This window comes from Salvelinus namaycush, chromosome 11 (assembly GCF_016432855.1).
Source record: "Salvelinus namaycush isolate Seneca chromosome 11, SaNama_1.0, whole genome shotgun sequence".
NCBI lineage: Eukaryota > Metazoa > Chordata > Actinopteri > Salmoniformes > Salmonidae > Salvelinus > Salvelinus namaycush.
Genome location: NC_052317.1, coordinates 5,297,116 through 5,314,354, shown reverse-complemented (window position 1 = coordinate 5,314,354; position 17,239 = coordinate 5,297,116). Strand labels below are relative to the sequence as shown.

The window sequence follows — 17,239 nt, the reverse complement described above, 5'->3', positions numbered from 1 at the left end:
ACAAAATGCAACAATCCAAAATGTAGCTGGCGGTCTTCTACAAGTCCTAAACCAATGATATATATATATATATATATATATATATATATATATATATATATATATATATATATATTATTCCCAGATTGCCTGTGGTTTGAACAGGACGTGCAACCTGACTTCCCCCCTCTTGTTCTATTGATTTCAACATTATATCGATATGTGTGATTTAGGGCTGGGCAGTATACCGTATTTTATGATATACCGGTATTGATGCAGGGACTGGTTTGGGATTTTACTTTAACTTCTATACCGGGATTTGAATGTTTGGTTTGTTAAATGTGATACGCCATGTGTAATGTCAATTTTTATAGTTTACCTCGCTACTTGAGTCATCTCTCTCCGCGCCACTTTCCACACAGACCTAGCCACGCTAGCTAGCTAGCTAATAAATGTACTGAGTAAGAGCAAACGTAGCTAGCTAATACAGCCTGATAATACTAATGACGGTGTAGACCTAAATCAGCATGTTGTTTGTGCAACAGTATCTTCTAAATCAAAGAGGAATATGCAAAGCAAGAATATGTAAGCTACATGAAGTAGCTAAGAAAAAAACATGCAATGTAGCCAAAAGCTTATAAGGTCCCCTAGGAAACACTTATAAACACTTTAGTTCCTACCCTGTCACAATAACTCCTCCCTCGCATTTTAATTCGTTGTCATCTCAAACAACACTGTATTCTAACTATAGAATTAGAATAGTCATTCTACTTCCATTATTCCAACAGTTTTGCTGTAATTAGCAAGTCAAATCGCAATTGCAACATTTGGTTAAAAATAAGTCCTAGATTATTTGCCCATATCGTGAAGTGTGGAAATTATCTCAATTGAGCAGTGGTGTAAAGTACTTAAGTAAAAATACTTAAGTACTTAAATTGTTTTTTTTTTGTATCTGTACTTTACTATTTTTGACAACTATTACTTATACTGTAAAAAAAAAAAAAAGGACTTTTTACTCCATACATTGTTTCTGATACCTAAAAGTACTCGTTACATTTTGAATGCTTAGCAGGACAAGAAAATTATCCAATTCACACACTTGTCAAGAGAACATCCCTGGTCATCTACTGCTTCTGATCTGGAGGACTCACTACACAAATGCTTTGTTTGTAAATTATGTCTGAGTGTTGGAGTGTGCCCCTGGCTAGCCGTTAAAAAAAAAAACTAAATAAGAAAATGGTGCTATCTGGTTTGCTTAATATAAGAAATTTGAAATTAATTATACTTACATTTACTTTTGATACTTAATTTAAGTATATTTAAAACCAAATACTTTTACTCAAGTAGTATTTTACTGGGTGACATTCACTTTTACTTGGGTCATTTTCTATTAACATATCTTTACTTTTACTCAAGTTGGACAATTGGGTACTTTTTCCACCACTGCAATTGAGTGCAGCAAATGCAGAAATGATAAAAGTGCTGAAATTTGTTTTGGTTGAAGTTGAATTGAACAGTATAAACCAATCAGAATGGAGAAAGACTACTTGAAATCACTTAGAATGTATGTGTTGCCACCCTAGGATCACTCACTACTCAAAGCAAATGTAGATCTTTTATTACTCAAAAACTAAAAATACCACAGTCCAATTTTTTTTAAATAACGTGATATATTTTGGCCATATATCACCCCCAGCCCTAGTGTGATTGAAAATAAGTGTTGAATTTCTCTTTCCGTTTTGGCAACCCCAAAATTCAAATGCATCACTCCAAAATGTAGCTGACTGTCTGCTGCAGGTTGTCCTCTAACCAGTGATGTAAAAGAAATATCCAGTTTTGATGTTTTTTTTAAACTCATACAACCTGATGTCTCCCCTAATCGATATCAGTGATTTATTGCCACTTGTCAAATCCACAGGGTTTTTGGTATGTGTGAAGTTAATAGGACGCTCGTTTAAAAAAAATACAAGTATTATGAATACTATTGTTACACGTGTAGATAGTACATTTTAACGTTTCAATATATGACAAAGTGTTTCTGCATATTGGTTATTAATTGACACATTAAAATTGCAATTTGTCATTGGGCTATTTATTAAAATGTCTTGTCAACAGGAATAGAAATTTCACTTCCAACTTTAATTTCAAATGGTATTGTACTTAATTATGTAAAAACAGCTGAATGAGTCCAAAAACTTGGTTTGATTGATTTTTGATGTTAAACCAGATATCACCAAAAATAATTTGCCCTACGAGTAGCTAGGACAAACATATTTTCACAATTTCACTCATATCATTGAAATCAATCAATCCTAGCACATTTTGCAGCTCATTCGGTAGTTTTTACCTAATAATGTAAAATCCTGTATAAAATGTAAGAACCATTTATATTCCTAAAACATACACTGAAAATGATACTGTTGCTGCTTCCTGACTTTTTGATTTATGGCCGAGTGTCAAAACACCGGTTTTAGATGTCCAAATTCATAATCAATATGTTGAAATAAGTTGTGATATTTTGAAGACCAATACATAAATGTTACTCCCTACAAACGTTTCACACTAAATTAGTACCTTCTAAACTGCACACGCACCATTATTTACCAAGCGTTATTGATTAGCATGTTCTACTGAAGGGCCTAAAATGAACACCCGCAACCAGCCAAATGCAGGTAGATTTTGGCAGTGGCGGGTAAGATGTCCCTTTCACTGGCCACGTTGGCAGATGTTCAGGGCACCATTTCACTCACATTTGTGAATGAAAATAGTCAAGTATGACCTCACATTTATAGTCAAATAAATGCTGCAGCAGCTGTTTTCAAAGTATTTCTGCCATTCTGTTTCATAGCTGGTAAATGAATCGCACAAAGTCAATGAACGATGAATCCTATATAACCTATTCCACCTCACGCTGCAACACTGCCTGGTTGGGGGCTGTGTGCATGTGAAGAGCTGAGAGAAAGTTGAATTTTTAGAAGCACAGCGCACAGGGATAAAAGTTGGTCTAATTAACTTGAAAGGTAAGTCTACTGAAGTGAGACTTTTGTCCTTGTGTTTCTTGGCTATTTACATGGTTTTGTTCACAAGCAAGATGGTTTTTCTATGGTTGAGTTTCAACTGCTCACAAAGAGAAGACAACGCAGACTCAATCTCACAGGCACAAACATGACGAGTTATCGCAATAACATTTCACCCTTAAATGGGCAGGCAAACATTTGTGTCTCATCTGTGATATTTTGGTTAAAAGACTCAGATTACAAAAAATGCAATTAAACAATATACCACATTACATCTTACTAGTAATACATGTATTGTTTTAGAAAAATTACAAAGCATGCTCATCATTTTTTGTTGGTGTAATTTGAGCAGGGAAAATATATATTTTGGCTGGTAAAAAAAGTTAACTTGCCCTGTTCTACTGTAATCAATAGTGCGTGCAAATGAATCTCTCTCATTGATATTGTATTGAAATCAATGGAACTGGGTCAATAACCGCAGCGACATGTACCATTTGCGCTCTTCTAATACAGCGTTTCCCAAACGCGATCCTGGGCCCAACCTAGGTGCACAACACAGCTGATTTAAATGACCAACTCATCAAGCTTTGATCATTTGAAATCAGCTGTGTAGTGCTAGGGGGGAAAAACATCTGGGAGGGTGCCCAGGACCAAGTTTGGGAAGCTATGTTCTAACAGACAAACCTCAATGAACTTGGACACACTACATGTGTGTTGATAAACGACAACCTGTTGTAGCCATTTATCAACTTATATCTCTGTGAGAAAATGATGGCCAATACGGAAAAGGAAACCGTTTCCACAGGATCATTTGGATCATTTGGTGATCAACCAATCACCACCTTACACCAGTTTCTAGGTTTTGAATGATAGTTTAATCCTCAAATCCATGAATTCATGAGGCCAGAGACTTACGGAAGGAGCTACCGATTTTTTTACCTAGCCACGGTGGTCTGAAAATGACAGCTACGTTAAATCCCACTACAGACTGGCGCGTATGACAAAAACACTGGTACTAAACCAAAGTTATTGATCTGTTTTAAGCAATGGAATTTTGAGCTCGTTATGACTATAAACTTGATACTAACATCACCAATCGGAAGTAAAAATGTGTATTTCCTGTTCTTGTGTGTTGATAACGTCAGTCTAATGTACTAACACTTCCTGTCCACCATAGGGACATTAACGTAGTATAATGAAATATGTCAAAGTAATTCAATACATCGTTCTTCCTACTTTAACCACGGAGAAAGGCTCCTAAACACAATTTAACCAGGCGCTCTATATCAGAGCGTCAATAGCCAGGGTGTGTAACAGGCTGAACGTTCGACCTCCCTAGCTACTAACGTTACTAGTTAACCTTAGCTATGACAGACCGTTGTCAGGCTCGGCTACCTGACTAACGTTAATTGACTAGTTAGGTAGCTAGTTAACTACATCCAGCCGACTTGGATAGCTAGCTGGCGCCTACCCAGTTTCGCGAGGGACGCTACTACTAGTAATTATCCAACGTTAGTTAACTACTATTATCGAAAGATGCAAGTTCGTTGGTTAGTACCTAGCGAACGAACGTTAGCTTCATAGTTAGCTAGGTCTATAGATCCCGCTCTTTGCTATCTAGCTAACTAACGGTACTCAATTCACATTTACTCGATAGTAACGTTAGCAAGCTAACTAGCGGTTGGGTTTGTAGTGCCAGTAATGGCTATGCTAACTAACGAGCCAGTGTCAGGCTGGGTTAGCAAGCTAACTAGCTAGCCATCTAACGTTAGCCAACTGAATAAGGGAACAGGATGAGTGCAGGACAAGCTTGTACTGTACGCATTCAACGATGAGCTGTGCAAAATATGGTCAATAATCCCTTTTAACCATCAGAGATGGACCATTGGTGTAAAATATAATCGAAAAACAATGCTATTCGATTTATTTACCGCAGAAACAGCCACCGCCATGAAGCACACCTTTCAGCACAGGGCGACGCCAATGAGGACTTCTTCTTCTATGATGTTTATTGGCTCCTAGCAACCAACTTCAAAGGTGCATTACCGCCACCTACTGGACTGTAGGGATCAGGGGCCGGTTGCATCAGCTACGTGTAAAGCCGTCCTCATGCTCCCATCCGGAACATGTATTTATTTGTATATATTTTTTATCTTTATTTAACAAGGCAAGTCAGTTAAAAAACAAATTCTTATTTACAATGACAGCCTACCAAAAGGCCTCCTTTTGGGATGGGGATTGGGAATATAAAATATATATATATTGGACAAAACACACATTATTTTATTTATTTTTAATGACGACCTACCAAAAGGCCTCCTGTGGGGACGGGGGCTGTGATTAAAAATAAAAAATCAATTAAATACAAATATAGGACAAAACAAACATCATGACAAGAGAGACAACACAACACTACATAAAGAGAGACCAAAGACAACAACACATCATGGCAGCAACACATGACAGCATAGCATGGTAGCAACACATGACAACAACACAACATGGAAGTAGCACAACATGTTAGCAGCACATAACATAGTAAAACATTATTGGGCACAGACAACAGCACAAAGGGCAAGAAGATAGAGAAAACAATACATCACGTGAAGCAGCCACAAGTGTCATTAAGAATGTCCATGATTGAGTCTTTGAATGAAGAGATTGAGATACAACTGTCCAGTTTGAGTGTTTGTTGCAGCTCGTTCCAGTCTCTACCTGAAGCGAACTGAAAAGAAAAGCGACCCAGGGATGTGTGTGCTTTGGGGACCTTTAACAGAATGTGACTGGCAGAACTGTTGTTGTATGTGGAAGATGAGGGTTGCAGTAGGTATCTCAGATAGTGGGGAGTGAGGCCAAAGAGGGTTTTATAAATAAGCATCAACCAGTGGGGGTTGCGACTGGTATACAGAGATGACCAGTTTACAGAAGAGTATAGAGTGCAGTGATGTGTCCTGTAAGGAGCATGGGTGGCAGATCTGATGGCCGAATGGTAAAGAACAACTCGACGCTCTAGAGCACCCTTACCTGTCGATCTATAAATTAAGTCTCCGTAATCTAGCATGGGTAGGATGGTCATCTGAATAAGGGTTCGTTTGACAGCTGGGGTGAAAGAGGAGCGATTATGATAGAAGAAACCAAGTCCAGATTTAACCTTAGCCTGCAGCTTGGATATGTGCTGAGAGAAGGACAGTGTACCATCTAGCCATACTCCCAAGTACTTGTATGAGGTGACTACCTCAAGCTCTAAACCCTCAGAGGTAGTAGTGACAACTGTGGGGGGAGGGGCGTTCTTACCAAACCACATGACCTTTGTTTTGGAGGTGTTCAGAGCAAGGTTAAGGGCAGAGAAAGCTTGTAGGACACTAAGAAAGCTTTGTTTTAGAGAGTTTAACACAAAATCCGAGGAGGGGTAAGTTGAGTACAAGACTGTATCATCTGCATATAAATGTATGAGAGAGCTTCCTACTGCCTGAGCTATGTTGTTGATGTAAATTGAGAAGAGCATGGGACCAAGGATCGAGCCTTGGTGTACTCTCTTGGTGACGGGCAGTGGCTGAGACAGCAGATGTTCTGACTTTATACCCTGCACTCTTTGAGAGAGGTAGTTAGCAAACCAGGCCAAAGACCCCTCAGAGACACCAATACTCCTTAGCCGGCCCACAAGAATGGAATGGTCTACCGTATCAAAAGCATTGGCCAAGTCAACAAAAATAGCAGCACAATATTGCTTAGAATCAAGGGCAATGGTGTCATCATTTAGGACCTTCAAGGTTGCAGTGACACATCCATAACCTGAGCGGAAACCAGATTGCATACCAGAGAGAATACTATAGACATTAAGAAAGCCAGTCAGTTGATTATTGCCAAGTTTTTCCAACACTTTTGATAAACAGGGCAAAATATAAATTGCCGTATAACAGTTAGGATCAGCTTGATCTCCCCCTTTAAATAAGGGACGCACTGTGGCTGCCTTCCAAGCAATGGGAACCTCCCCAGAAAGGAGAGACAGGTTAAAAAGGTCAGAGACAAGCTTGGTGATGATAGGGGCAGTAACCTTAAAGAAGAAAGGATCTAAACCTTCTGACCCAGCTGTTTTTTGGGGGTCAAGTTTCAGGAGCTTCTTTAGCATCTCGGACTCAGTGACCGCCTGCAGAGAGAAACTTTGTAGTGGGACAGGGGGAAAAGAGGGAGGAGCATCCAGGCTAGTCGCATTAGAAGGGCTGGGAGATGTGGAAATGTTGAACGGGCAAGGAGGCATGGCTGAGCCAAATAGGAATCCTGGCTTAATGAAGTGTTGATTAAAGAGTTCAGCCATGTGTTTCTTGTCAGTAACAACCACATCACCAACATTAAGGGACATGGGCAGCTGTGAGGAGAGGGTTTATTCTCCAGGTCTTTAACCGTTTTCCAGAACTTCTTGGGGTTAGACCCACAGAGAGAGAACTGCTCCTTAAAGTAACTAACTTTGGCCCTCCGGATAGTCTGAGTGCACTTATTTCTCATTTGCCTGAAGGAGAGCCAGTCAGCCTGAGTATGCGTGTGCCGAGCCTTTCGCCAAATGGAATTCTTGAGGTGGAATAACTCTGCCAGATCAAGGTTGAACCAGGGGCTGAACCTGTTTTTAATTTTAATTTTATTTATGGGGGTGTGTTTGTTAACAATACCACTGAAAATATTTAAAAAATAAGGTCCAAGCGTCTTTGACAGAGGGGATCAAGCTGATTCACTACCAATTTACACAGGCCAGGTCATGAAGGAAGGCTTGCTCATTAAAGTTTATTAGCAAGCGTCTATGACAAATCAGGACAGGTCGTTTAATTAACTGAGCAGCCATTACGAACACAGGCTGTAAAACAGTGATCACTGTCACAAATTCAGACTTAGTGTAAGGGGCCAGGAGAGAGCTTAGGGCAGGTAGGGTACAGGCCGGTGCTGATGGTGGATGATAACACCCAGCAACAGTCAACAAAGCGGAATTTGAAAGCTTAATGCTTAAAACCAGCAAATCAAATTGTTTTGGGACAGACTTGGTAGAGACAACCGAGCACTGAAGGTGAGTGATCCTTGGTAAAGATTGCCACTCCACCACCTTTGGAAGATCTGTCTTGCTGAAAAAGGTTATAACCATAAAGGTTAAAATCAGTGTTCAAAACACTCTTTCTTAACCATGTCTCAGTAATGACCAACACATCTGGATTGGAGCTGTGAACCCACACTTTCAATTGATACATTTTAGGTAATAAGCTTCTAGTGTTAATGTAAAGAAAACCCAGGCTTTTACGAGAGCAGAAATCAGTGAAGCAGAAATCAGAGCACAAGTCAGAATTGGGGCTAGTTGTCAGGACCCGGTGCGAGAAACAGTCACTAATAATCGTCAGAACCCAGAAGATGAGGCAGACACAGCAGTACAAGAGATGGTGGTTTAATTAAAGAACAAAATCTTCAGGCAAAGAAACTAAATCCACAATGTCCAAAAATAAAGCCAAGAGGCACAAAGTGGAAATCCTCCAAAATACAAAAGAAACTCCACAAAGTGGTAAAAAACAGCAGGGGAAAACAAACCTCAAAAGACTACTCAAATAATACACAAGAACTAAACCAGAGAACCTCTGGAAAATCCAACAAGAGAAATATCTATATAAAACAAGGCTTGGGCTGGGGCTGGGTGCTAACTTACAAACACTGAGCAAGGAACACACAGGGTTTAAATACTAACAAGGGAATGACCTACAGGTGCAAACAATAATTAGAGCAAGAAAAACAAAAGGTACAAAAAAGGTGCAATGGGGACATCTAGTGACCAAAACCCGAACAGTCTTGGCCAAAACCTGACACTAGTAACAGAAATGGGCCAGGGTGTATGTACACATTTCCAGATATCATCAGCAGTAATATTTCAGGGCACGGCAGAGGACAGGGAGAGCTCTGCAGTGTTGATTTTATATGACATTTGAATGTGCATCAGGTGGTAACCAGATCATATTGTACAGCAATTTCATCAGGTAATATGAATACAAAGCCAGCGAAAGGTGGTTAGAATAGGATGGGAGGCCAAGAGTCCGTGTAACCAATAGAGGGTCAGAGTCCCGAGTGTGGGGACAAACATAGTCTGTCCCACGGTTGGGTAAATGAGTAAGTTCATAGTCAACAAAGCACGCAAGAGTCATGGGGCAAATAGCATAAAGCACAAGAAAAAAATAAAACGACTTGGGGCTAGCCATTGTAAGTTCAAAGAGTCTCTCGCCCCAAGAAGATAACTTGAGAGAGTAGCTCTCTATGAGTCCTGTAGGCTATAAAAGTTTGAGATAAAATAAATAAAACGTAGGCCTATACTAGTTAATTAAAGAGTTTGAGGAAGCTCACATAATAAGCTTCACAAGTTAATTAGCCTATCTAAAATTCAGATCAGTCCATGCGGTGTGTGTGTGTATATGTGCGTGTAAACTGGAGGCAAGCGAAAGCTCGTGAGAGAGGGGGAGAGTGTGGTGGTGGTACCTGTGCAAGACAGGGGGAGACAGGCCAGGGCAGAAGGGGAACAGATCATCAGGTGGGATCAGCAGTGCAGCAACGCCAGTAGATGTCACACCCACTTGGGAGAAGCTTTTTTCGGGATGCTGAGTCGGAGATTAGGCATTCAAGTTTGCACGACTAAAATCTCCTCTGCAAAAACGTCAATATTAATATTCCTTGAGTTATGTTAGATTCATTCGGACTGTTTTGAGGAAGTGCCTATTTGTTCATCTTGAGATGACGTAGCCAGTATACTGCCTGACAATAGTCAGAATTAATCTAAATTAACTGAAGAAAACTGTCATTAATTTGGATGGTTTTGCCAAGGAGATCTAAGTCGCACAATTTTACATCTAACTAACATGTTAGGTGCAGTATTTCTCAAGTGAAAAAATGTGCATGACACGGAAGTTCAAAGCCGACCTCTTCTAATACACCAGATTATTTTAAAATCTCACACAGAAATTATAAAAATAATTTTGTTGTTAATGGAAGTCTGCAGTACCCCGGTCGGCCTTCAATTTGAGTTGCTCAATGAGAGGAGGCAGCACTGAGCTAGCCTGCAACGTCACTTCCTGGAGTAGCTTAAAAGTTATTGCCTAACTGAAGACAACTGGGAACTCGGAAATCTCTGACTTCTGACTTCAGCGCGTTCAAGACAACTGGGAACTCGGGAAAACATGAGCTCCTACTGGGAAAAACCTTTTGAACGGTCATCCAACTCAGGAACACTGGCATCTTTCTTGTGAAGTGTCTCCTAGTCCTGATCCTCGAGTACCCCCAACAGCACATAGTCTCATTGTAGATCTTGACAAACATGCCTCATTCAACTCATTGAGGGCTTGATGATTAGTTGACAAGTTGAATCTGGTGTGCTTGTCCAGGGTTACAATAAAAATTATTGTAAACGCAATACGTTTCATGGCTCACTCGGGATACGTCATCAGAGTCGGTACAGCCACCCGGTTTCTTCATGCATTGCTCCAACAGAAACAAACATCTCTCTGTTAAGAAGAAGGGCGGGGGTGTATGCTTTATGATTAACGAGACTTGGTGTGATCATAACAACATACAGGACCTCAAGTCCTTCTGTTCACCTGACCTAGAATTCCTTACAATCAAATGCCGACCACAATATCTACCAAGAGAATTCTCTTCGATCATAATCACAGTCGTGTATATCGCCCCCAAGCAGACACATCGACGGCCCTGAAAGAACTTCATTTGACTCTATGTAAACTGGAAACCACATATCCTGAGGCTGCATTTATTGTAGCTGGGGATTTTAACAAGGCTAATCTGAAAACAAGGCTCCCTAAATTGTATCATTATATCGAATGCGCGACCCGGGCTGGCAAAACCCTCGATCATTGTTATTCTAACTTCCGCGACGCATATAAAGCCCTCCCCCGCCCTCCTTTCGGAAAATCTGACCACGACTCCATTTTGTTGCTCCCAGCCTACAGACAGAAACTAAAACAGGAAACGCTCGTGCTCAGGTCTGTTCAACGCTGGTCTGACCAATCGGATTCCACGCTTCAAGATTGCTTCGATCACTTGGACTGGGAAATGTTCCGCATAGCGTCGGACAATAACATTGATGAATATGCTGATTCGGTGAGCGAGTTTATTAGCAAGTGCATCGGGGATGTTGTACCCACAGCGTCTATTAAAAACATTCCTGTTAAAATATTTTATCAAGGTTTAAGATAAATGATTAAATAATTCTACCCGGAAACTTAACCATTAGGATTAGAGGTTATGTAGCATGGACAAGGGGTAATTATAAATGATAACCATTGGGGAAGAAAGGAATGTATGTGTGTGCCGAAAGAAAGCAAAGAGACTCCTTAACCGATGTTTGAACCAACCCAGCGAAAACTCTGGGGAGATAAGATAAGACAGGGAGAGCCCCTCCAGGTTTCCCGTATCTGGGGGGGACTGGAACTGTCAGCTGAGTGGTAATAAACTGTGGTGAGACTCCAGGGGAAAATCCCATATATTAGTGTGTATGTATGTGTGTAGGTTAAGAGCAAAGTATAAAAGGAATGTTTTTGTATATGCACTGGAGAGCTCTCGCCAATAAAATTGTATCTGACTAATTGTGAGATGGGAATTCTGTCGGTTTCATTTAAACCAGAACTTTACAACCTGGGGTTCAGACCTAAAAAGATAATTGCAATTTATGAACATTAATTACTAAATTACATAACAATTCCCCAACCAGAAACCGTGGATTGATGGCAGCATTCGCGCAAAACTGAAAGGGCGAACAACTGCTTTTAATCAGGGCAAGGTGACCGGAAACATGACCGAATACAAACAGTGTCGCTAATCCCTCTGCAAGGCAATCAAACAAGCTAAGCGTCAGTATAGAGACAAAGTAGAGTTGCAATTCAACGGCTCGACACGAGAGGTATGTGGAAGGGTCTATAGTCAATCAAGGACTACAAAAGGAAAACCAGCCCTGTCTCGGACCACGATGTCTTTCTCCCAGACAAACTAAATAACTTCTTTGCTCGCTTTGAGGACAATACAGTGCCACTGACACGGCCCGCTACCAAAACCTGCGGGTTCTCCTTCACTGCAGCCAACGTGAGTAAAACATTTAAACGTGTTAACCCTCGCAAGGCTGCCGGCCTAGACGGCATCCCCAGCCGCGTCCTCAGAGCTTGCGCAGACCAGCTGGCTTGTGTGTTTACGGACATATTCAATCAATCCTTTTCCCAGTCTGCTGTTCCCACATGCTGCAAAAGGGCCACCGTTGTTCCTGTTCCAAAAAAGCGAAGGTAACTGAGCTGAATAACTATCGCCCCTTAGCACTCACTTCTGTCATCATGAAGTGCTTTGAGAGACTAGTCAAGGACCATATCACCTCCACCCTACCTGACACCCTAGACCCACTCCAATTTGCTTACCACCCCAATAGATCCACAGACGACGCAATCGCAATCACACTGCACACTGCTCTAACCCATCTGCACACTGCCCTAACTCAGAGGAATACCTATGTAAGAATGCTGTTCATCGACTACAGCTCAGCACTTAACACCATAGTACCCTCCAAACTCGTCATTAAGCTCCTGGGTCTCGACACCGCCCTGTCCATCCGGGTCCTGGGCTTCCTGACGGGCCGCCCCCAGGTGGTGAGGGTAGGAAACAACATCTCCACCCCGCTGATCCTCAACATTGGGGCCCCTCAAGGGTGCGTTCTCAGCCCTCTCCTGTACTCCCTGTTCACCCATGACTGCGTGGCCATGCACGCCTCCAACTCAATCATCAAGTTTGCAGACGACACTACAGTGGTAGGCTTGATTACCAACAACGACGAGACGGCCTACAGGGAGCAGGTGAGGGCCCTCGGAGTGTGGTGTCAGGAAAATAACCTCACACTCAATGTCAACAAAACAAAGGAGATGATCGTGGACTTCAGGAAACAACAGAGGGAGCAGCCCCCTATCCACATCGACAGGACAGTAGTGGAGAAGGTGGGAAGTTTCAAGTTCCTCGGCGTACACATCACGGACAAACTGAAATGGTCCACCCACACAGACAGCGTGGTGAAGAAGGCGCAGCAGCGGGTGGACAGATGCACAATCGAGAGCATCCTGTCGGGCTGTATCACCGCCTGGTACGGCAACTGCTCCGCCCACAACAGTAAGGCTCTCCAGAGGTTAGGTCTGCACAACGCATCACCGGGGGCAAACTACCTGCCCTCCAGGACACCTACACCACCCGATGTCACAAGAAGGCCAAAAAGATCATCAAGGACAACAACCACCCGAGCCACTGCCTGTTTACCCCGCTATCATCCAGAAGGCAAGGTCAGTACAGGTGCGTCAAAGCTGGGACCGAGAGACTGAAAAACAGCTTCTATCTCAAGGCCATCAGACTGTTAAACAGCCATCACTAACAGTGAGTGGCTGCTGCCAACATACTGACTCATCTCTAGCCACTTTAATAATGAAAAAATTGATGTAATAAATGTATCACTAGCCACTTTAAGCAATGCCACTTTATATAATGTTTACATACCCTACATTACTCATCTCATATGTATATACTGTACTCTATACCATCTACTGCATCTTGCCTATGCCGTTCGGCCATCGCTCATTCATATATTTTTATTCATTCCTTTACACTTGTTGGGAAATTGTTAGGTTAGATTACTTGTTAGATATTACTGCATGGTCGGAACTAGAAGCACAAGCATTTCGCTACACTCGCATTAACATCTGCTAACCATGTGTATGTGACATACATTTGATTTGATTTGAGTAGTGGTGTTTGGGTAACCAGGAAAAAATATCCATATTACAACCCATGTGTTGTGATAATTGCGTTGTTTGCTCTATAAATTGTTAGTTCATATTCCTTGCCACCAGTGGCAATTTTAGCATGTAAATCTTGATGGGGCAAACATAAAAATGTGGAATGCATGCCAGCAAAGCCACTAAACAACACACAAAGTTTACATACACCTTAAAACCTCTTATGGCTGCAAGCCCGAGGTCGGTACACCTATGACAACATCCCCCACCCCCCCCCCCCCTGATTAGCATCGCTAGCATAGCGTCACAATTAAATAGTAGCATCTAAATATCATTAAATCACAAGTCCAAGACACCAAATGAAAGATACAGATCTTGTGAATAAAGCCACCATTTCAGATTTTTAAAATGTTTTACAGGGAAGACAAAATATGTAAATCTATTAGCTAACCACGTTAGCAAAAGACACCATTTTTCTTTGTCCACCATTTTTTCTCTCCACCAGTAGCTATCACCAATTCGGCCAAATAAAGATATTGATAGCCACTAACCAAGAAAAAACCTCATCAGATGACAGTCTGATAACATATTTATTGTATAGGATAGGTTTTGTTAGAAAAATGTGCATATTTCAGGTATAAATCATAGTTTACAATTGCACCCACCATCACAACTCGACTAGAATAAATACACAGAGCAACGTGTATTACCTAATTACTAATCATAAAACATTTCTTAAAAATACACAGCTCACAGCAATGGACAGACACAGATCTTGTGAATTCAGACAATATTTCAGATGTTCTAAGTGTTTTACAGCGAAAACACAATAAATCGTTATATTAGCATACCACATGTGCAAACGTTACCAGAGCATCGATTCAAGCCAAAGAGAGCGATAACGTAATCATCGCCAAAATATATTAATTTTTTCACTAACCTTCTCAGAATTCTTCCGATGACACTCCTGTAACATCATATTACAACATACATATAGAGTTTGTTCGAAAATGTGCATATTTAGCCACAAACAACCGTGGTTATACAATGACAATACTAGCAAAACTAGCCTGAAAATGTCGGACGCCATCTTTCACAGTGATCTTGTCTCATGGATAACTATTCATAAACTTGACTAAAAAAATATAAGTTGGACAGCTATCGAAAGACAAATTAGTTCTTAATGCAATCGCTGAATTACATTTCTAAAATTATCCTTACTATGCAATACAGGGTTCGCCAAGCGAAGCTATACCAAACAAAATGGCGGAATATGCGTTTAAAATTTTTCGACAGAACAACGATTTATCATCTTAAATATTTCTTACTATGAGGTGATCTTCCATCAGAATCTTGGGCAATGTATCCTTTCTTGGGTCTAATCTTCTTTTGGTCGAAAGATGTCCTCTGTCCGTCGAAATGCCCACTAACGTTCGACCGGGACCCCGAAACGTGCCCAGCTCTTGGATGGGCGTCACATAGAACTGCCTCAAAATCGCACTAAACGGATATAAATTGCTATAAAACGGTTTAAATTAACTACCTTATGATGTCTTTAACACCTATAACGAGTAAAAACATGACCGGCGAAATATTACTGGCTAAACCCAAGCTTGGAAAGAGAGCAGGTCCAACGTACATCGTGCGTCAGGCGCAGCAGGAAAAGAACGGTACATCCGGTCTTTGTCGTTTTATACAGGCCCTGATTGCGCAATCGACTCCATTCAAATTGTCACCTCTTACTGACATCTAGAGGAAGGCGTAGGCAGTGTTTGTAGCATCATAGCCTTCACAGGGACTTATGAACTGACCTGGGAGCAGGGGCCAAGATGTCTGAAATCTCACACCATATCAGGAAAAGTGCTGTAGAATGAGTTCTGTTCCACTCAGAGACATAATTCAAACGGCTATAGAAACTAGAGAGTGTTTTCTATCCAATAATAACAATAATATGCATATTGTACGAGCAAGAATTGAGTACGAGGCCGTTTGAAATGGGCACCTTAAACAGAGCTACTCAATACTGCCCCTGCAGCCATAAAAAGTTAACAAAATACATTTAAACTCAGTTTTTCACAATTACTGACATTTAATCCTGGTAAAAATGTCCTGTCTTAGGTCAGTTAGGATCACCATTTTATTTTAACAATGTGAAATGTCAGAATAATAGTAGAGAGAATGATTTATTTCAGCTTTTATTTATTTCATCACATTCCCAGTGGGTCAGAAGTGTACATACACTCAATTAGTATTTGGTAGCATTGCCTTTTTAAATTGGTTAACTTTGGTCAAACGTTTCAGATAGCCTTCCACAAGCTTCCCACAATAAGTTGGGTGAATTTTGGCCCATTCCTCCTGATAGAGCTGGTGTAACTGAGTCAGGTTTGTAGGCCTCCTTGTTCGCACATGCTTTTTCAGTTCTGCCCACACATTTTCTATGGGATTGAGGTCAGGGCTTTGTGATGGCCACTCCAATACCTTAACTTTGTTGTCCTTAAGCCATTTTGCCACAACTTTGGAAATATGCTTGGGGTCATTGTCCATTTGGAAGACCCATTTGTGACCAAGCTTTAACTTCCTGACTGATGGTCTTGAGATGTTGCTTCAATATATCCACATCATTTTCCTACCTCATGATGCCATCTATTTTGTGCAGTGCACCAGTCCCTCCTGCAGCAAAGCACCCCCACAACATGATGCTGCCACCCCCGTGCTTCACAGTTGTGATGGTTTTCTTCGGCTTACAAGCTTCCCCCTTTTTCCTCCAAACATAATGATGGTCATTATGACCAAACAGTTCTATTTTTGTTTCACCAGACCAGAGGACATTTCTCCAAGAAGTACAATCTTTGTCCCCATGTGCAGTTGCAAACCATAGTCTGGCTTTTTATGGGGGTTTTGGAGCAGTGTGTCACGTTCCTGACCTGTTTTCCTTTTTCTTGTATTTATTTAGTTGGTCAGGGCGTGAGTTGGGTGGGTTTGTCTATGTTTGATTTTCTATGTTGGGATGTTTGTGTTCGGCCGGGTATGATTCTCAATCAGAGACAGCTGTCAATCGTTGTCCCTGATTGAGAATCATACTTAGGCAGCCTGGGTTTCACGTGTGTTTTGTGGGTGTTTGTTTCCGTGTCTGTGTTTGTTGCACCACACGGTACTGTATCGGTTTATGCACGTCGTTTATTTGTTTTGTAATTCAGTATTCAGTTTCGTTTTAATAAATCATTATGAACACTAACCACTCTGCGTATTGGTCCGATCCGTCTCGCCTCTCCTCGTCCGAGGAGGAGGAAGAATATGACGATAGCCGTAACAGAAACACCCACCACCAATGGACCAAGCGGAGTGGAGAAGGGCGGCAACAGCAGCGGAGAAAAACCCAGGACTCTTGGACTTGGGAAGAGATTCTGGACGGCAAAGGACCCTGGGCTCAGCCAGGGGAATATCGCCGTCCCAAGGCGG

At 41.4% G+C, this 17,239-nt stretch overlaps 1 protein-coding gene across 1 annotated transcript in view; it reads right to left on the bottom strand.

Annotated features, from left to right (window-relative positions):
- puf60a (poly-U binding splicing factor a) overlaps positions 1-5,015 on the bottom strand; it is a 71,069-nt gene extending 66,054 nt beyond the window's left edge. Inside the window, exon 1 of the mRNA XM_039003660.1 lies at positions 4,928-5,015. Coding sequence (XP_038859588.1) covers positions 4,928-4,948 — 21 coding nt within the window. The 5' untranslated portion in view covers positions 4,949-5,015. The remainder of the gene's footprint in view (positions 1-4,927) is intronic.
- Positions 5,016-17,239: the final 12,224 nt, after the last annotated feature.